This window comes from Panicum hallii, chromosome 4 (genome assembly GCF_002211085.1).
Source record: "Panicum hallii strain FIL2 chromosome 4, PHallii_v3.1, whole genome shotgun sequence".
Classification (NCBI taxonomy): domain Eukaryota; kingdom Viridiplantae; phylum Streptophyta; class Magnoliopsida; order Poales; family Poaceae; genus Panicum; species Panicum hallii.
The window spans coordinates 47,965,279-47,986,963 of NC_038045.1; the positions used below are offsets into that span (position 1 = coordinate 47,965,279).

The 21,685-nt window shown below is 48.9% G+C and overlaps 3 protein-coding genes across 3 annotated transcripts; 2 read left to right on the top strand and 1 right to left on the bottom strand.

The window, feature by feature from the left end:
* The first annotated feature begins 10,788 nt into the window (after positions 1-10,788).
* Positions 10,789-11,423, top strand: LOC112890581. Its single transcript, XM_025957448.1, has 4 exons — positions 10,789-10,897; positions 10,987-11,160; positions 11,236-11,343; positions 11,400-11,423. Exons 1-4 carry the CDS (start codon positions 10,868-10,870, stop codon positions 11,421-11,423), a joined length of 336 nt encoding a protein of 111 aa, XP_025813233.1. The 5' UTR covers positions 10,789-10,867.
* LOC112888453 lies at positions 11,398-12,034 on the top strand. Its single transcript, XM_025954671.1, has 3 exons — positions 11,398-11,625; positions 11,706-11,864; positions 11,944-12,034. The coding sequence occupies exons 1-3, from the start codon at positions 11,458-11,460 to the stop codon at positions 12,019-12,021; spliced, it is 405 nt and encodes a 134-aa protein (XP_025810456.1). The 5' UTR covers positions 11,398-11,457; the 3' UTR covers positions 12,022-12,034.
* Positions 12,035-13,934: 1,900 nt separating this feature from the next.
* On the bottom strand, positions 13,935-14,726 carry LOC112888417 (zinc finger protein 8-like). The gene has a single exon (XM_025954627.1). The coding sequence runs from the start codon at positions 14,724-14,726 to the stop codon at positions 13,947-13,949; it is 780 nt and encodes a 259-aa protein (XP_025810412.1). The 3' UTR covers positions 13,935-13,946.
* Positions 14,727-21,685: the final 6,959 nt, after the last annotated feature.

Sequence of the window (21,685 nt, forward strand, 5' to 3'; positions counted from 1 at the left end):
TTACTAGAAAAATCCCTCTTGGATGAGGATGCCACTTGGATTGGAAGGCCCATCATGCGGCCCTAATTCCATCCAAACACCTGACGATAGCAACCTCATCCAACAACTTACCAACCTCGGGTGCAAATCTACACCATCCAAGAGCCGAGGCGATAGACTACTCGTGTTTGAGTCCTAAATTCAACAAGGGTGCTTGATTTTTCTGGATTTATTTTGTTAATCGATAGGAGCAACACGCCCTGCCCCATTTCTTTCATTGAAAAAAATAGAGCCAAAGGTTTAAGCAGTTTTATAGCTCAGAATGGTAAACAAGCAGCTTAACACTGATGGACTGAGCAGCGCCTACAGAAGCTGAAACAGCACCAGCTAGCTCAGGCAGATTGAGCATAGAACGATGAAGGGTAATCAAGTTTAGAAACTTAAAAAGAAACCGATTCAACAACTTTTTCTGAGCAGACATCCCCGATGGATCATAGCTTCTCCGATACCTTGAACTTCTTCGGTCGCCGAGCGCCAAGGGGTCTTGAGGCGACCCTCCCAAAACTGCACCATGGGGCGATGTCCTCCACCAAAGATGTTGGGAGCATTGGCATCCACTCCTTCATAATGATCCACACCCTTCCAAGAACGAGCTTGATATTTAACCATCTCTATCCATGGAAAACAAAATCAAACCAGCTGATTTTTCTGGATTTATTTTAAAAATTAATATGATTATTCTTTCAATAGCGTGCATGTGGTGATTTTATTAATGTTAAGATTGACATGCCAGCAATATTTTCTACTCCGTCATTCCAACCACTAATCGCAAACATTTGAGTGCATGCTACTCTTCCTCCGTCTTGAAACAATAATAACTATGACCGGCCGGGTTCAATGGAAACGTTTCGTCGGATGGAATGGCATGATCATCCACCATACATGGGCCCGCCCGTGAGCGTGGTAATTATTGGACCTCTTTCCGTGAGCACGAGGCGTAGGTGCCGCCGACAGGAATTAGGAAATTAGTTTTAGTCGTAATCAAAGGACCAGATGGGTGACCTCACAAAAGTTCAGATCATATAGGGTTGTTTGGATCTTAGTCCCGTCATATCGGATATTTGATACTAATTAGAATTATTAAATATAGATTAATTATAAAATCAATTGCATAAATAGAGACTAATTCGCGCGACGAATCCATTACGCCTAATTAGTCCATAATTTGGCAATATTATGCTAAGTAAACATGTGTTAATGATGGATTAATTAGGCTTAAGATTTATCTCGTGAACTAGTCTTTATTTATGCGATTAGTTTTATAGTAGCTCATGTTTAGTCCGCCTAATTGGCATTCAAACATGCGATGTGATCCAGATTAAAAATTAAAAATTAATCTCGGATCCAAACAGCCCCAATATCAATGCAATGCAAGTAGAGGAGAGGAATGCAGGAATAATAATATAATGTTACTACTGTACTGTGTAGAGGTCAGAGTGGCCTAATAATACAGGTGAGAAAGAATAAGCAGTGTCTTTGGGCCAGGCTTTTCTCTCATTGGGTAATATATAACCGATGGAAAGGAAGTGTGGGCTCATGTAGAGCCCAAGGCTCCATTTTGCTACACAGGCCTCGATGGGCTCTGGCTCTGAGCTGCTGAATCAGTGACATGTGGCAACAAGGCCGCACAACGAGCATCTCAGTCTACCAGAGAAAGAAGCAGTGAGAGCGCGCGCGCTGTGCTGCTGTCGTCGTCATCAGCCCACGCGCGCTCGTACCGCCGGCCGGCCGACCGGCAGCGCCCACCGCGGCCGTGCGTCGCTGCAGCCTGCAGCTAGCTATAGCTAGCTCCGCCACGCCGCACCTCCCGTCCCACATGGAGCTATCCGATCCACGAAGAGCGGCGGCGGAGCCACACAAACATATACGCATCCACGGCGCTGCGTCCGCCCGGCCCGTGTGGCCCGCCGGCGACCATGCACACGCACGCGTAGCATCCACGGCAATGCGGCATGTGCTGCCAGCCGTGCACCGCGCCTCGTACATACGTGCACGCACGCACGGGCAGGAAGGACCTGACTGCTGCGTGTCGTGTACCGCAGTCCGCAGGCCTATGGGGCGAGGGACGTGTGTCCGTATGGTACCTAGCGCATAGCTAGAGACGGTACACGCTGCGACCATGCCCAGCGCATCGCAGGCATGCACGTACGCATGCGTGCCATCGGTGTCGATCGTGCGCGTGCATGCACGTACGGCAGCGCTGTCGTCGTTGCCCCGGCCCCAGCAAAGCTTGGATGGGAATGGAGTATGGACGGACCTCAAAGCAGGGCCTTGGGAGTGTCCGGCAGTTTCGAAGCTGGCTAGCTGCATCTATCTCAAAACTGTGAAAAATGGTGAAGTCGCGACTCGTAAGCAGGAGGTGGATACACAAGGGTCGATGGAGACCGGGCCCACATAGCAGTGGCTCGAGTCCCTCCGCACTAACCACAAGTAAAAGAATATTCATCCTACATGATTGCACATCTCTATGTGTGTATGTACGTGGTACGGCATGCCTAGCTAGCTGTAGCTGGGCAGCGAGCGCACACGCTCACGTGCTGCACGACGATGTACTGAATCATGTACGCGCGCGCGAGGAGGCAGGCAGACAGACTGCGCGTCTTCGTCGTCCGATGCCGCCGTGTCGGCACTGTTGCCTGTTGGGCTCCGACTAGCTCACGTGTCCTACGACGGCAGATTGGCACATTGCCACTAATTTCCTGGTTTCACCTCCAGCAAATCAAACGGTCCATAGTGCTGACAAAATCGGTTCACAGTCGGGGTTCGGACAGAGTTATGCAAGTAGTCATAATTTCGCCCAATTATTTGAATCGGACAACATCAAAGTCTGCAAAGCCGATCAACTATCGTACTATGTTAACATTGGGTCTGCCGGGGTTTTCTTCTTTTTTTTTTTTTAGCTTCGACTGGTGTAACCGATCTTGGCGTGAGCCTAGCGGTTCCGCGTTGTACTAACTCTATTTCTTTCGTCTTACTCCAATGATAGGTAACTCTCCTGCGTATTAGAGAAAAAAACATTGGTATCAGCATTTTTTAAGACCTGGCAAATCTAGCCCAAACAAGTGTTCACCTACACGGGCTACATGCCGTGTACACGGCGTGTAAACGTTACTCGATGGGTAGACGTGCAGTTTAGGCTATAAAACAGTATATTACTCGATGGGTAGACGTGCAGTTTAGGCTATATTACACGTTACATGGAATTACACGGGTTACACGGTGTGTACACGGGCTAAACGGGCTACATGGCACGGAAAAAAACGTTCTAAACGGGTGAGTAGCGTACTGTTTAGGACAGAGAAGGCATTGCCTAAAGGTCTTGTTTAAAAGTTCAATTTTAATTCACGCTAAAGTGAATGCAAAACACTCCAATAGTCATTCTCACTTCAAATTATTTTTTAACTTGTCATTATTATTGTTAGTTTTAAGCATGTATACATGTTACTATACTTATATTTGTCAATATAGTACAAAACGTGTAATCCATGTAATACCGTGTACACGGTGTGTACACGATCTACACGCTACATAGATCTGCACCGACCGTTTAGCGTTTACCGTCTACACTACCGGAAACCAGCACTTTGCCGAGTGCCAAACTCTTTGCCGAGTGTAAAATATCGGGCACTCGGCAAAGAGACTGTTTGCCGAGTGCCGCACTCGGCAAATACAAACACACGGTGAATTCATCCTTTACCGAGTGTCGGACACTCGGCAAAGGAAAACACTCGGCAAAGAACATTTTGCCGAGTGCCGTGCACTCGGCAAAGGATGACACTCGGCAAACAGGCGCCAGGAAGTAACGGTAGGTCACGCCGTGATTGTTTGCCGAGTGTCTGGTCCAAGACACTCGGCAAAGAGATCCTGTGCCGAGTGCCCCTGCTAGACACTCGGCAAAATATACAAATTTTTTTTCTTTAATTTCTCTAAAATTTTTTCTATTGTCTTCCTATAGTCTCCTGAGCAAGATATGTAATTTAGGTTCTTTTATCCAAGTGTTTGCTATATTTCGATAATTTATTTCATTGTAGTGAATTTTTCGAATAATTCAAATTTGAACTGCGTGGTCATTTTAATAGTGGGAAAAATGTATGAAAAATTATTATTCATGTTAATGAGCATGCTTTGAGACCTTAATGAAGAAAGGACCATAAATGTCAAACCTACTATTCATAAAACATGGCGACTAAATAATGTTCAAGTCGTGTTTAAATTGTATAAAAGATAAATTTGGTCGGAAAATTATGAAACTTGTCGAGATGTCATCTTATCATGTGAGGACATTGTGATAAAATTTGTATAAGATTTCGTGAAAGTTTGACATCTACGATGCTTAAAACTTAATCGGATATCACATGAAATCATATATCTCTTTGAAGAACTTTCAATTTATAAGCATTGTATATTTTAACTTCCACGAAACCTCGTCATATTTTTATCATAGCTTTCCCATATGATTTCATTACATCTCGACAAATTTCATAATTTTCCAACCATAATTGCTTTTTATACATTTTTAAAATAACTGGATATGAAGTTCGTCGTCATGTTTTATGGACAACAAGTTTGGAATTTCTGATTTTTTTCTCGATAAGATCTCAACGCATCCTTCAATAACGTGAATATAATTTTTTCATTCATTATTTTCCTTTTTTCGAGTGACTTGTAGCTCAATTTTCAATAAATACAAAAATTAAATGAATTCGGAAAAGGGAAATGAAAAAAGTGACCTCTTTGCCGAGTGCAAGAAGGGCGGCACTCGGCAAAGAGGTGACTTTGCCGAGTGCCGCCGATCTGGCACTCGGCAAAGTTATTCAATATATATATTTAATAGCTTTGCCGAGTGCCGCCGATCTGGCACTCGGCAAAGCTTTTCAGTATAGCCCCCCCCGCCCGCTCCCTCGCTCGCTCCCACCCTAGCTAGCAGCACTTAGGCAAATTCGCTCACAGTACCCCTGCTCCGCGCGCCCGCCGCCCCCGGCCCCGCCCGCCGCCGCCCCCGGCCCCGCGCGCCGCCGCCCCGCGCCCGCGCCCGCCCCGGCCCCGCCGCCGCCCCCGCCCCGCGCCCGCCCCCGGCCCCGCGCGCCCCCGCCCCGCGCCCGCCCCCGGCCCCGCGCGCCCCGCCGCCGTCTGCGCGCCCGCCCCCGGCCGCGCCGCCGCCCCCGGCCCCGCCGCCGGCCGCGCCGCCGGCCGCCCCCGGCCCCGCGCGCCCCCGCCCCGCCGCCGCCCCCGGCCCGCCCCGCGCCCCCGCGCGCCCCCTCCGCCGACCCCGCCGCCGGCCGTTCCCCCGGCCCGCCCCCGCCCCCGCCCCCGGCCCCGCCCCACGCCCCCGCCGCCGCCCCCGGCCCCGCCCCGCGCCCCCGCCGCCGACCACGCCGCGGCCGTGCCCCGCGCGCCCCTGCGCGCCCCTGGCCCCGCCCCCGCCGCGGGCCGTTCCCCCGGCCCGCCCCCGCCCCCGCCACCGGCCCCGCCCCTGCGCGCCCCTGGCCCCGCGGCCGCCCCCGGCCCCGCGCGCCCCCGGTTCTATCCAGTTCTTGGGATTTTGTTAATTGGTTCAGCACCATTTCTGCAGTACTTATTACCCCAGCATCAGTTGATATTAGAGAAGGTTGACCAAAGTTTGCTAGTGTATAGTTTTTTTTACAGCTGTTGCATGACCACTGGTCAAAAGATAGCTAGAATTGGAGAAGAGAATTCATCCATCACCACAACTAGAGCTAGTATGTCGGTCAATCACACAACTTTCATCAGCTATACTTGAACTTCTAAGTTCTGGATAATTAAATCGCTGTTGGTATTAATTATTTCTTTAATTAGAACATTGTTATAATATTGTTTCCCCTTTTTTTACGTTCGAATGCTTATTTGAACATGCATGTCTACTGATTTTTAGGTGTATCGGCCCGCGCGCCCTCGGCCCCGCCCCGCTCCCCCGCGCCCCGCGCGCCCTCGGCCCCGCCCCGCTCCCCCGGCCGCCGCAGGTACTTGCGAAATGTTTGCTATGGTTTGTTTGTATTGAAGTAGAGACAGGTACCATTTTGGACCATTAAATATATTAACATAGCGTAGAAACCTAGGAGATCGCAATGTTTGTAACTTTAGTTCCTTAGTCATCTTTTAGGCTAAAGAGTGTGAATGCATTGTCATGTGAAATTGATATTACTTTCCAATGCATATGTTAGACGATGGAGGACCGTGACTGGATGTACACTGGCCACTTAAGTCGGGGTCAAGTCACCGATGAGTGGATCAACAAGACCGAGTCCTTCTTGGAACGGGTGTTTGGCGAAGCTGCTAAAGGAGCGAGTAGAATGTTCTGTCCATGCAGCAAATGTGCAAATAGGAAACGACAAACGAAGAAGGTCATGGGGGAACATCTTTGTTTGAATGGATTTACGGCAGGCTATACCCAGTGGGTCTTCCACGGTGAAGCCGATCGTATGAGAGAGGAGGTGGTGAGGCAACGTGTCGAGGAATATGATGCCGATGCCGGGGTAGCGGAAATGTTACATGACTACCACGAGGCACAATTTGTTGAAGGACATACAGAGGAGGAGCCAGAGGCAACTGCAAAGGTCTTCTACGACATGTTTGCCGCGGCACAGAAACCCCTTCATGGACAGACGAAGGTTTCTCAATTGGATGCCATTGGACGCATAATGGCGTTAAAGTCGCAGTATAGCCTGAGCCGAGACGCCTTCGATGGTATGTTGACAGTTATTGGCAGCCTACTTCCGGAGGGTCACATTCTTCCAAAGAGCATGTACGAGGCACAGAAAATTCTTCGTGCACTCAAGATGCCGTATGAGCAGATACATGCTTGTCCGAAGGGGTGTGTCTTGTTTAGGAAAGAACACGCAGAATCAAAGTATTGTCCAAGGTGTGGATCCTCTAGGTTCATGGAGGTAGACTCTGGTGATGGGCAGAAGAGGCAGCTTGACATCCCCGTGACAATCCTACGTCATCTTCCGTTCATACCGAGGATCCAGCGGTTATACATGACAGAGGAATATGCAAAACAGATGACATGGCACAAAAATGGAAAACGATACAATCGTGATAAGATGGTACATGCGTCCGATGGTGAAGCATGGACCCACTTTGATAGCATTCATCATGAGAAAGCCAGAGAGTCTCGTAATGTACGTGTTGCGCTGGCAACAGATGGGTTCAATCCTTATGGAATGATGGCTGCAACATACACATGTTGGCCAGTATTCGTTATCCCCCTCAATCTCCCTCCAGGCATATGCTTTCAACGACAGAACATATTATTGTCGTTGATTATTCCTGGACACCCGGGGAATAACATGGGTGTGTTCATGGAGCCTCTAATTGATGAATTGCTCCGTGCTTGGGAGGAAGGAGTATGGACATATGACCGGGCTACAAAGACAAACTTCAAAATGCATGTCTGGTACCAATACTCCCTTCATGACCTTTTGGCGTATGGGATATTCAGCGCTTGGTGTGTTCACGGGAAGTATCCATGCCCAGTATGCAAGGAAGGTCTTAGGTTCATTTGGTTGCAGAAGGGTGGCAAGTATTCGGCGTTTGATAAACATCGGCAATTCCTCCCTCTTGATCATGCATTCAGACGAGACATCAAAAACTTTATGAAAGGTGTCGTAGTGACAGACCTTGCACCTCCTATGAAGACTAGTGCCGCAGTTCGTCAGCAGATAGATGGCCTCGTGCTGAATCCAGAAGGTGGCTTTGTGGGATATAGCCAGCAACATATGTGGACTCATAAGTCAGGCTTGACTCGGCTCCCCTATTATGATGATCTTCTCCTTCCACACAATATTGATGTGATGCACACTGAAAAGAATGTCGCTGAGGCACTTTGGGCAACAATCATGGACATTCCCGGTAAGACAAAGGACAATGTTAAGGCTAGAGTGGATTTAGCAATGTTATGCGATAGACCGAACCTAGAGATGAAGCCTCCTGGTCGCGGAAAGACATGGAGAAGGCCTAAGGCCGATTTCGTATTGAGCAAGCCCCAAAGGAGGGAAGTACTAGAATGGATAAAGAGGTTGATGTTCCCTGATAGGTATGCAGCTAATCTGAGTAGGGGGGTCAACTTATCTACTATGCGAGTCTTAGGGATGAAGAGTCATGACTACCACATATGGATTGAGCGGCTTCTTCCGGCGATGGTTCGAGGATATGTCCCGGAGCGTGTCTGGCTAGTGCTTGCAGAGTTGAGCTATTTCTTCCGCCAGCTTTGTGCCAAGGAGTTATCTCGGACCGTGGTGGCAGACTTGGAGAAAGTTGCACCGGTGTTGCTCTGTAAGTTGGAGAAGATCTTTCCACCCGGCTTCTTCAATCCGATGGAGCATATGATATTGCACCTCCCGTATGAGGCACGAATGGGGGGGCCTGTTCAGGGTCGTTGGTGCTATCCAATCGAGAGGTCTCTAAAGGTTCTTCGGAAGAAATGTGGAAATAAATGTAAAATCGAGGCCTCCATTGCAGAGGCATACATTCTGGAGGAGGTGTCGAACTTCACAACAACATACTATGGTGACAACCTCCCTAGTGTGCACAATCCACCCCCTCGTTACAATGCTAGTGAAAATGACTCGAACCTCAGCCTTTTCCTAGGGCAACTCGGAAGTGCAAGTGGTTCGACCACCAAGACATTGACACATCAAGAGTGGCGCCAGATAATGCTATATGTGTTGACCAACCTTGACGAGGTGGTGCCGTACATGAAGCAATTTATTCATGAATTCTGGCATCGATCAAGGGAACCTACCCAACAGGAATGTGATACCCTTTTTAGCCAGGGTGCTGGAAATGGAGCGCCCGATTTCATTCATTGGTTCAAACAGCAGGTAACCGTGCAATCTAGCTTGTACTTAGTTTGTCATTTGAAGTTGGTCCCATATACGAGGCATACAATGATCAAATGTGCTTGAACATGCAGGGCCATACGATGAATGCTGAGTTGAGACAGGTAGCCGATGGCTTTGCCCTTAGAGTCAGGTCATATTCTGTTTATGACGTGAATGGATATCGTTTTTGTACAGCAAGCTACGAGGCAAGTCGACCTAATCGAAAGACCACAAATACTGGAGTTTTTACTCCTGGCCTTGATGGGATCGAGTATTATGGAAGAATTGAAGAAATATACGAACTCAGTTTTTATGGTTGCAAACCTCTTAATCCTGTCATATTCAAATGTCATTGGTTTGATCCTGAAGTAACGAGACGGACATATTCTAATCTTGGACTAGTGGAAATTCGACAGGATTCCGTCTTCCCTGGAGACGATGTGTATATTGTGGCCCAACAGGCTAGACAAGTTTATTATCTCCCATATGCGTGCCAAACCAAAGAGCATCTTAAGGGTTGGTATATTGTGCACAAGGTATCACCGCACGGTAAAGTACCTGTTCCAAACGATGAAGACTACAATTTAGACCCAAACACATATGACGGAGAATTCTTTCAAGAAGAGGGGCTAGAAGGGCGATTTGAGATAGACTTAACCGAAGCGGACAGAATGGATGTTGAAACGGTTGTTGATGAGGAGGAGGATGAGGTCCAAAATGTGAAAGAACTACAAATGCTAGAACGATTATATTTAGGCAATGCCAATGATGACGTTGATCCTTCGGACACTGTTGATTATGATTTGATTGATAGTGATGATGAGACTTATGATCCAGCTAATCCCGATTATGAAGATTATTTTTAATCAATGTAATACTATATTATTATGCATTTATGTTTAATTTATTTTGCATCTCTTTCTAAGTACTTCTTGTTTATATGTACTAATTACTTTACTCTTCTTAATTGCAGGTGACTGAACAAAGATGGTAGGCAGTGGGTTGAGGACCGTTAGGTCGCTTTACCAGAGGGCTAGGTCAGCTACATCTGGGCCGTCTGAGAGGAGGAGGGGGAGGAGGGGGACGCCGCAGGTGCCCCCACAGGAGGCGGAGGAGGAGGAGGCGCAGGTGGGGCAGCAAGACGCTACGGAGGAGGAGGGGCATGTGCAGGAGGAGGAGGAGGAGGAGGTGCAGGAGGAGGACGAGGCGCAGCAGACCGCCTCTGTTTCTGGTGCCTCTGGTTCGTCGAGCGTCTACTTGCGAGGTAAGAATCTTTATATGTTTTCATTGCTTCTTTATGTTATACGTTCATAATCAAAGTTGAAACTAACAATTTTTCTTAGTCACATGTACAGGTCCCGCCAGTCTCCCTAGACGACCGATACCTCGTGAGAGGCGCCCGTTGATTCGACCCGAAGGGGAAAAGTAAGTAACTTTTCATATTTTCATTTCTTCTTCTTGTTATATGTTCAAATTCAAATTTGAAACTATTAAGAGGTCTTAATCATTTGTGCAGGTCCTGGACGATTGTGCAGAGTGCAGGTGCTGCTCACAAACGTTCCGTCAATGGCATCCTCGGTCTTCTGTGCAGGGAATACTTCCCTGGCCTGGTTGAGTACGGTGGAGTGATGGAGCCGGCCTATACGTTCGACCACTACGCCGCCGCCCCTGATGCTGAAGATCGGGATGGCAGGGTATTCAACAACAAGGCGGAGCGGGTGAAACAAGAGCTGTGGGTAAGTGCTAAATACATTGCATTCATTTCACATTCTTAAAAAAATGAATGGTATACATCGTGTTTCCATGTTTCCATGCAGGATTTCTTCAGATGTGAGCATGGATTTGAGGACAAAGCTGATGTGGTGGCCACCAAAGTATGTAAGAAGCGAGTCGTGGATATGCACTATGAGGCGCGTATCCAGGCCATTATTAGTTTTCACGGCAACGTTCTTGGGCAGAGGGTCACCAAAACGGAAGCAAGAACCATGTCTTTGACTGAGGAGCAGTATTTGCAGGTAAATAAAGAAAATTAATATGCATTCTGGTTTACATTAAGCAGGCTTAATTTCATCTTCGAATATTTCAAATACTTGATGCCCTGTAGACGACTCCTTATTGGTGCCTCGGGCATCAAGAGTGCTGGCGACAGATGGTGCAGAAGTGGTGCTCCGACGAGTGGGAGGAGTCACACAACGCTTGTCGGGAGCGACGTTTGTTGATGCCAGGTGCAACACACCATCAAGGCAGTCGCAGCCTCAGCGGATACGCAGAAGCATGGGTACGCGAATGAATTTGTTTAATGTAAACACTCAATTATGCATGATTTTTAATCGTCTTGCTTGTTTTGTTGCAGTCGTCGTCACATGGTGGTCAGCCTTGCGGCCTCTTGAAGGCATATGCTATGTCCCATAAGGGCAAGGCGACGTCTGACGTCGACTACAATCCGGAGGACGGGCCCGAGGCATACAGCAACCCCATGGTCCATACCCGCCTCAATGCGTACACAACAATGGCAAGGGAGGTCCATGGTCCAGAGTTTGATCCGGCCACCGAGGACCTTGACGGAGAAGTCGTCATGAGGGTTGGAGGAGGTAAGAATCATGGGCGGTATTGGATTGCCGACGGCGCAATCGACTCGTCCTCTACTCCTACTCTATCTCAGATTAGAGCAAGGAGCACGAGTGCGAGCCCAGGCATACGACCTCGGCAAGACACTTCACAGTACCGCATACAGGCACTCCAGGTCATTTCTTATTCGTCGCTCACTGATTATTGTATACTATTTTTTTGTATTATCATAACATTGGAGTGAAAATTTTGTAGGCCGAATTAGAAGAAGAGAGGAGGCTACGTCTGGAGAACGAGCATAGGATGAGGGATATGTTTGCCTACATGCAGACTCTTGGTGCCGCAGCGGGTGTAGCTCCACCACCTTCGTTGTTCGCTACACCACCTCGACCTCCTGCGGAGTTTTCTACTCCTGTGAGTATGGATAAGTTTTAGCCATGTCTGACCTTTACTTATTTTGTCTCATACATGTGATCGCTTCTTCTCTTTGCAGAATCAATCGGCGGCCTCAAATGACCCTCATGTTTCTCCAACTACGCCGGTATGGAGGTCGCCGGATTGGAGGTCTTGATCATGATTCTTACCACTTATCCTGTTTCGATAGACTTTTTATGTTTTTGGACATCTGTGGACTATATCGTGAGACATGCATATTTATGATCTGTAATAATAGTACGTGTGTTAACTTTGGGATATGTATGTGAATCAATTGTGTTTGTAGTATATATGTGATATTTGTGATATAGATGTGATATTGGTGTTCTTTGTGATGATATAATGTTTTCTGATATATATGTATATGTGTGGATGAAATCGAAAAAACAGATTAAAATGGGAAATCTGAAGAATCTTTGCCGAGTGCAAACACTCGGCAAAGAGTGAAGAATCTTTGCCGCGTGTAAACACTCGGCAAAGAGTGAAGATTCTTTGCCGAGAGCTTAAATCAGACACTCGGCAAAGGAGGTCGCTTTGCCGAGTGCCTTGAATCAAACACACGGCAAAGCGAGGTCTCTTTGCCGAGTGCCGTGAATCTGACACTCGGCAAAGGTGGTCTCTTTGCCGAGTGCCGTGAGTCTGACACTCGGCAAAGCGACCTCCTTTGCCGAGTGTCAGGTACGCGACACTCGGCAAATCGACCTCCTTTGCCGAGTGTCAAAAGCTCGGCACTCGGCAAACCAGCCGTTATATGCCTGTTCCGTCACGGCGCTTAAACTTTGCCGAGCGCGGCGCTTTGCACTCGGCAAAGACTTTGCCGAGTGCCCGACGAAATGCACTCGGCAAAGAACCCTTTGCCGACATTCTCTCTTCCGTGTGCCCTTTGCCGAGTGCAACACTCGGCAAAGTCTTTGCCGAGTGTTTTTTGAGTTTTGCCGAGTGTTTTTTGCACTCGGCAAAGTCACCGTTTCCCGTAGTGCTAGGTGAACATTGGCCCAAACATGCCGGAGTTTAACCCACCCATATCTGCTATAGAGCCAGACTTTGTCAAAGGCTCAAAAAATTTCGGACCAGCTCTGAGTTATTTATTTTATTATTTAATAGATAAATATTCGGAAGCCCTAACTCAGTCTGAAAAATTGGCTTAAGGTTGTCTATGGAACGGGACTGGGCACGAATTTTAGGCCCGAATTCAGCCGGGTCTTTTTTCAGCCCTACACAAAAAAATGTTCAAGTCTCATGTGCATAGTGCATTCTTGGCGTGGATCTCCATTACTAAAAAAAAGGATGTTATAGCGTGTTTAGGAATTTTGCCGCCTTTCGCTATGCATGTCTAGACCGGCATTCCGTTGATAATCTTTACATATATACCGGCCGGGGGAAAACATGGATATACTCACATGGATTTTCTTTAGGTTCTGTCCGGCTTCTGATTCAACTTTTCATAGAAAAGAACTGCAAATGATGCCAAATTAATTACATGATCTGCGGTGGATTTGTAAATATACGGAAGCTGATATTGGGAACTAATTAATTAATTAATAAGAAACTACTGCTTCCTGCAGGCTAAGGATCAATGTTAAACTTTTCATCAGCAAATTTTTAACGCTGCTCGTGCGGGTATGAAATATATTTTGGGAAAAAAACTTGATTTTTATGAACTTTGACTAGAATAAAATGAACTAAATTTGTTCAAAAAATGTTCAGGATGCAAAAAACGTATACATAGTTTGTTTGAGGCAGCCGCTATGACCGAACAGTAACAGTGTTCCCAGGATACAGCTTTATTCTATCTCTGAAAAATCAAAAGAACCAAAGGAAAAAAGAAGAAGATAATGCATAGTTAATGATAGTTCAAACGTAATTATCACAATTCAACGACATGCATGCTTACCTTAAACTAAAGAGAAGTACAGATCATCCGACAGTGCTAATGAAAGTCTCTCTCGCAATTTAGCAGAAGAAACATACGTAAAACCTCTCTCAAAACAAACAAAAAGAAGAAGAGAAGAAAGAGAAGAAATTGGAAGCAACCTAAACAAAAGCAGCAGCTTAGGACGATTACAAACAGAGGTCCAAGCTTAAGATGCCATCCTTGTGTCCCAACTCAGGTCTCCCTATCATCTCCGGCGACTGGCCGGACAAACACGTCGGCGGCAACGCTGGCAGTGACGTCACCACGCTCATCGCCACCTTGTCGCCCTTGCCAGCCATCTCCGCGTACGTCGCGAGCTCCCCCTCGGGCCGGCCGGCCGCGCAAAAAGGGCCACTCCCAGCCGGCGACGGCCTCCACATCCCCGGCGCCACGGGCATGCCGCCGTACACGGGAGGCCGCGGCACGGGTGGTGCCACGCCGCCGCCATACAAACCTGGCACGGCGCCAGCCCACACGGCGGCCGGGTAGTGCGCCGCCGGCAGCGCGGTGTGGCCAGCGCCGTAGCCGAAGAGGCCGTAGAGGTGCGCCCCCGGCAGGTAGGCGCCGCAGTGCGCGGCGAGGGAGGCCTCGAGGTGCGCCCTCCGCGCGTGCTGCCGCTCCCGCTTGTGCGCGTTCTGGTGCCCGCCCAGCGCCTGCGACGTCGGGAAGTTGCGGCAGCAGTAGTGGCACTCGAACTTCCTCTCCCCGGCCGCCGCCGCCGCCTCGCCGCCCTCGCCCGCGACGACCCCGTCGTCTTCCTTGCGCAGCAGCAGCTGGCCCGCCTGCTGGTCGTTGGAGAAGTCCCGGCCGAAGAGGCGGATGGTGGCGTCCCTTCCGGCCATCGTCGGTGCTGCATGCCCGGCGCCGCGGAGGAGCGGCAGCTGCGCGAATGAGTCGACGCTGTGCACGTCATGCGGCGCGGCCATGACGACGACGCCGGTGGCAGTACAGTGGGCCCCTGTCGCCTGTGCGCGGTGAGCAAGTGAGCAGCAGAGTGTGGAGGAAGATGGGGTGAGTGCCGGTGTGGTTTTAAGGCGAGGGATGAGACGGCCGGCCGGCCGGCATTCGCATTGCAATGAGAGGAGGGGGACCGAAGTACAGTACGTGACAGCAGCCGAGTCGTTGATTAAAAGCTAACCATCCCGTCAGCGAAGGCAGCCGCGTGTACCGCACTGCCGACCTGTGCAAATGCCCGTGCCGAGGTCACTGTCAGGCCTACGGGCGATCACTGCTACTTGGGGTCGCTAACGACTACATAAAAATGCTGATGTCTTATCTAAACGTTGCTTTAAAATGTCTAAGTTTCCGTATCGAGAATTCCATCACAAAAGAAAAGGATATTTGAGAATTCCCTCACAAAAGAAAAGGGTATTTGAGAATTCATTAAACATTCGCATAAAACGGACAATGGAAAAACATTATGTGAAACTGTACTCTCTCTATTTTTAAATATATGACATTTAGGAAAAGCTAATTAGTTCACTTTTTAATTAGTTAGCTTGTCTTAAAATTATATATTTAAAAACGGATGCTGTTTTAAATTTGAATGATATTTTGGTGCCCAAACATTTGTTAGAGGCTTCAGAAAACAAACGTTAAAAACGAAAATGAAGCTACTGCGAGGTAGATGAGGCTGGCCATTTTAGAACCTCAACCTCTGGGATGACCCTTTATGTCACAGATTTAACTGTTGATTAATTAACTAGGGCAAACATGCATGCATGTCTTGAACTGTTGGTTCAAGTATACAGAGCTAAGCCTATTTAGATATGTAGGCTTGACACTGTGGTATTAAGAAACTATAGTTTTAGAAATTGGTGATGATGCTCAAAACTAGGGTTTAGAGGGTGTTTGAAAGCAATTGTCCAAAAGTACTAAAGTTTAGCACTAGTCCATCCAAATAGAAGTGCTAATGGAGTAGGCTAAACTTTAGCCAGACTCAAAAACTTTAGTAAGAATATGAGTATTAATAGGTATTAAAATTTAGTATTTAATTTTAACTCATTCAAACCAACCCTCAGACAAAAAGGATTGGCCTGTTGAGAGTTTCTAAAGGACTACAATTTTTGCAATTCTACGCATGATTTTCAAAACTATAGGGTTTGTACCATCCAAATAGCACCATAGCTTTTCAGAACCAAAGTATATCTCACGATACTATGGTATTTTTCAAAAACTCGAAACATGTTTTGCATCCAAACAAGACATAAGACATAAAGCTGCATTTGTGTTGCTTTTTTGCTGGCTCTGTATGTTGATAGAGGAGCAGGTATCAATAGCGGCGACATGAAGCCATGAAGTAGTTGATGTGAAAGTGGCATGCATGCATGCTGCGGCTCATGGATATCTCGTCTCGCTGCCTGTTTGTCCCTCTGCGCGCTGCCATGCTGGGTTCTTGACAGGAACCAGACTGGGCTTGCATTGTTTTCAGGGCATGGCGTGAGACTGACTGACTACACGGCAGGTGGTCCTCCGACTCCGATCATGTCCTGGGGATGGCTGGGGCGACGTGCCTGGGGATTGAGATGGTTTCATTGCTTGTTTGCTTGCTGCTATACGTGTTAGCATTACAGTAGCTTGCCCCATGATGCCATGATTTCTAGCTGAGCAGCCACTTTCGTACGTGCTCGTAGACCGAAGGATGCATGGCTGTCAAAGGTCTCGCCTTTACGACACTGCTCTGACGATCTCTGAACTCTGCTTGTTCCCTTTTGTCGCCCCTGTCTTTGATCAGTGTTCATCATTCTTGGTGCTGCGTCCGATGGATAAATAAGCTAGCTTTCTGTGGGATCTACTACGTGAATGCATGCTCGCTTGAATCGTCTCTCTCGCTTTTGCTGCATGCTCCAAGGCCCTCAATGATTTTTCCCAAACTTTCATGCAGTGGTACTGACATCCGCTGCATCCTGCAAAGCTCCCAGAGGAATACATTTGGTCTGCAGCGGCAACCAGCATCAGACCGGCCGGAAGGACGGACACGACGGTTTCATTTGGTCTGCAGCGGCTGGCTGGCCTGCATTGTCGTCAAAGCTAGCTAGCTAAGCATCGCTTAGGCCAGTACGAGCTCGCCCATTACTCGCAACCGCGTGACCTAGCTAGAGTTTTACTCATCGTACGTGTACTACTACTCTTCGATCGCTGGAATAGAATTGAAGACCATTATCCTGAGAGAAATGATCACACGACGCCAGTACGCCATGGTAAGGGCTGGAGGTGATTCAGGTACTCCAGACTCGCAGCCAGCCCTAGCTAGCTACTCCCTGTTCCCATCTTTCTGCGACAGTCATCCTGACTCCCGATCGAGTGAGCTAGAAGCTCGTGCGTGCCTGCTAGGTGCTAGCTGGAACGCCGGACGGTACTCGGAGTACGCGTGCGAGTAGCGGCGACGTGATCATTTGCGCCGCCGTGCGACTTGCATTGTGATCGTCTGATCGATCGCAGCCGTCGCGGCCGGTACATCGCCGCCGTTCTCGGGCGGAATAAGCTGGCCTGTTACAGGAGAGATCCAGAGACACAGGAGCACCGGCCGGCCGGCACGTTCTTCTTCCCGGGATACGGCGGGAGAACGGCCGGCATCGCGCGGCCGCCGCTCGACGAACGCACCCGTCGCGTCATGGAAACGAACTGCCTGGGAGTGGGATCGATCGGTGGCGTGCGCGCTCTTCTCCCCTTCCTTCTCCCCGATCCATCTCGGGCCTCGGTCTCGGCGAAGGCAGGGTATGGGCGTACATGCGCTCGAAGTTCGGTGGCTGATGATGATGATGATGGGTGGGTCACGCGCGTGTTGATACTGCCTACGGGCCAACCGGGTTCACTTTCGGGTTTAATTTTCATCCAATAACCCAGATTCAGAAACTGTTTGCATATATGGAACCAATTTGTAACAGCACAAAATTATTAAAACACAACATGAAGCATGCGTGTGCATCATCTTTGATGGTTGCCTAAAATTTTTGGCATTCCTGCACTTCCAAATATATGTCCAAATTTAGACATGAAGATGAGACGAACATGATGATCTCTAGACGATGCAACGAAGACTTGACTCTCTGGTCCAACGGATGCCCCTCCCTCTCTGATAGGATGAAGTTAGTAGCTTGGAGTAGTTTCTTCCCAGTTTAGTACAGTATAGGATAGGCAGATCGTCCTGTTTCTTCAAAAAAATCTTTGATTGATATGGTTGCATTTAGCATAATTTTGAGGTACCTCAGAAATAGTAAAAGGCGCCTAACTCCCTTTAGAACAATTATATCAACTACTCCATGCCGATGCGTCCGCCAATGTTCGGAATTCCGCGTGTGACTGCCCGTCAAGGCATCACAGAAGGCCCACCGGCGATCTGGAGCAACTCTGCCGCCGCCGCCATGCCGCGGGGTTAGGGTTCTGGGGTTAGGGTACCAAGGTTGCCGGGGCCCTGGTCACCTGGACCTATAGAGGTCCGCCAGGGGCTGTCGGACCGACGGTGGGTCGGTCGAGACGGCAGCGAGAAGGGGCAGCGAGGGTGCCGCCTACCGGGGCGGTGGAAGATGGCGGCCGAGAAGGGCTGGTGGCAGGGGAGGTTGCCCGGAGTTGGAGAAGAAGGAGCTTGCGCGGTGGCGGCGGAGGGTGGTGGTGGAGGCGCCGGCACGGTGCCGGAGCCGGCGGTGGGGGAGCTCGGCCGGTGTTGAGGATAAGGATCGGGGTTAGCGTCGGCGGCGATAGAGGGCAGCGGCAGAGGCTCTAGGATGGCGCTGGAGCTGGCCGGCGGTGGTGGAGGCGGGGAGCGACGCCAGCCCATATACGGCTCACGGTGGTGGAGATGGGGGAGTCTTCTGCGAGGCTTCCCCTCCCCATCGCACATGCGACTGGGAATAGCCCCTGATGCGTCCCCTTCAATGTTAGACCTTTGGAGTCAGTCTTTTAGACGCCGTTAGCGTTTGCTGTCGCTTGGGACCATGACAGAATGGACTCTGCTGCAGTTCAGGGTATCGTGTTCATGACTTCCTTCTTTCCTTTAGCGTGTACGTGTGCTTCGTTGCCCAACAGATGATGGGCGCCGCCGTGGTAATCAGCAGCCATACAGAATCCTAGGCTTCCCCGCACCAGCTAATCTAGTTTAATTACCGACGATGGACCGGGCTTGGTACTAGAAGAAGCATCTAACGGCCGCTGACTAACATCTCTCGTCTATAAACTTCATCGGTACCTAAGCACACGTTCATGAGAAAGGTACACAAATAAATAAAACAAGCATCCATGTGCATGCCTACAGGATTATTGGTGTGGTTTTATCGATGCAGCAACTACTACGTACGTTTGGTGACTTATTTATCAGTGATAATTTTATTGATTCAAACTTATCACGGTACACTATGTAAGGATTATACATTATCTTTATTGTTTTTGAAGCCTTGTCACGTTTCTTTGTCACGTTACACCATGTTAGGCCTGTTTTAGATCTAATAGTCATATTTTTTTAATGAACTGAGCGTAACTTAGTTGGTAAAATCTCTTGTGGTGCTATCTGCCCACCCGGGTTCGTGTCCCCGACTCGGCACAGATGCTCGCATTTTTCTGAATTTATTTCAGAATTTAACCAGAGCTATTCTTTCAGTGGTTGACGACATGCCCGACGACATCGAGGCTCATGTGGTGATTTCGTCAATCTCGAGGATCTGCCGCTCAGTCTTTCGAAAATGCTCATAGAGGTACGGTTACGTGCATGTATTCATAGTATGAGTGTGCATGCGTGTTTGCGAGCGTCTGCGTTTGTATTGTGTTTTTTAAAAAAATCATATTTTTAAAAATAGAAACATAATAAATATAAAAATTATATTCACCTATTACTTCCTAGGAGGTAATATGTTACTAAATAAATGTTCACAATTATTCTAGCAAATTTCAAATTTATTTCCTATGCTATATGTGGTACTCAGACGGTTATCACTCGCCTCTAAATAAGACCGCTCAAAGCAGCGAAAGGGCATGTAGTCTGGTGGTTACAGGAGCCTCGGTATTATCTTAGGTCCTAGGTTCGACTAACCGTGGGAGCGAATTTTCTAGAATTTAACGGCGTTATGCTTTCAGTGGTAGGCGATATTCTCGTCGACAGCGAGACACCAGTGGTTGCATAGGTGTATTCAGGGGGTGAATGTATACGTTGTGAGTGCCTCGCATTATATAATCTAGATTATACAAACCAGTTCAGATTATAATCTAAGATTATATAATCGAAGTCGTCTCACCTTTCGTATTATATTCTCGCGCAGTGGAGTTCGAGACGCGCGTACACATTACGTATACCGCCTGGCGTGTCGTGCGGGGTGATGGCACGGCACACGTACTGTACGTACGTGTACCTCGCCATTGGATCAATACCGCGACACGGAAGATTGGTGGTATATGGGCATGGCACACGCACTCTCCGACCGAACCCAGTGCGGTACCAGCTGGCTCAGTAGTGCGTGTCGATCGTGGGTCGCAACTTGCAAAGAGGGCCCTCGAAGAGATCCTTGGCACACAGGATCCATGCGTACGTGTACGGCGTACCTCACCCTGCACGCCCTCGCGTAGCGCGTGCACCCACGTTCTGCCCGCGCGTACACGTACGCCCTGCACGCGGGGCTTAGGTCCATGCATGTTGTTGTCGTCGTCGTCGATCCATGTTGATCCAGAGATGAGCATTACTGGAGCCAGAAATTAGACCATCGTTGCTGGTTTACGTGGCGCCTTTTACGCGTACACGCACAGGTCGCACGTGCGTGTATACGTGCTTATTGTAGTACTCCAAGGCAGGGATGTTTGGAAGGCGCACGCAGAGGGCGAGCATAAGTTGTTGGTGCAAAACAAAATCCTCACAGCTGATAAATTAGTAAAAAGGAATTGACCGTGTGATCCGGTCTGCAGACTTTGTGATCAAGAACAAGAAACAGCTGTGCACCTCTGCCTGGAGTGCGTCTCTGCGCGCGAAGTTTGGACGCTGATGAAAGATTGGTCTGCAGGTTTAATACAGGTGCCAGAACCAGGTTTGGAGATTGAAGAATGGTGAAGAGCTTCCCTTTCGCATTTGCCTAAAGCTGAACGCAGGAATGCAGCTGCATGGCTCGTGTACACGGCTTGGAACATTTAGAAGGGAAGGAATCGAAGGATTTTTGAAGGGAGCTCATTGCCGACCACACAAGTCTTCGTGTTCATCAAGGTAGAGATTGGCCTGAGGCAAGCAGCCTTGAGAGTACCGAGTGTACTGTAGTTTCTTATGTTAAGCTGTGATCTCTACTGTTTCTTGTGTGTGAGCCCTTTTGTTTTATGCAATGTCTAGTTTGCTTGTACGAACATTTGCTTCTCCTCCTTATATGATGTGGCAGTGCTTCTGCCGTGCTCTTCAAATTTCTTTGTTTTTGACTATTGAAGGATCGGATCGGAGGTGAGGATGTGTACCCTCTCGCACGTGCGCTCGATCCGTCTTCACCGCCGGCATCTTGATGGTGGGCCATAACCTACGCCGCCGAATACGCATATATACGGAGAACAAGACGCGGTTACGTAGTACGCACGCACGTCGAGCGGTTGGTTGATCGAGGAATTCAGTGCAAAGAGGAATTCATACTGTCGAGTAGTACTCCAAAACGGAACGGCCGAGGAAGCCGCCGGCGGGCGGCGCCGGTTCCGCTCTGGAAAATCGAACCCAACCGTCAGTCAACCGCGCCGATCGGGGGAACCCACCGCCTCGCGCAGTCGCGCGCGCACGGGGCCCATAAAACGCGACACGCGTCGGGCGAGCCAGTATTCTGTTAGACCCTGTAGGCCCCACAGCCGCCGGAGCAAATGGACGGCGGCGACGCGGCCTCGGACGACGGCGGCGACGATCTCGCGATCGGAGAAGAAGCTGGAGGGGCGACCACGCCGC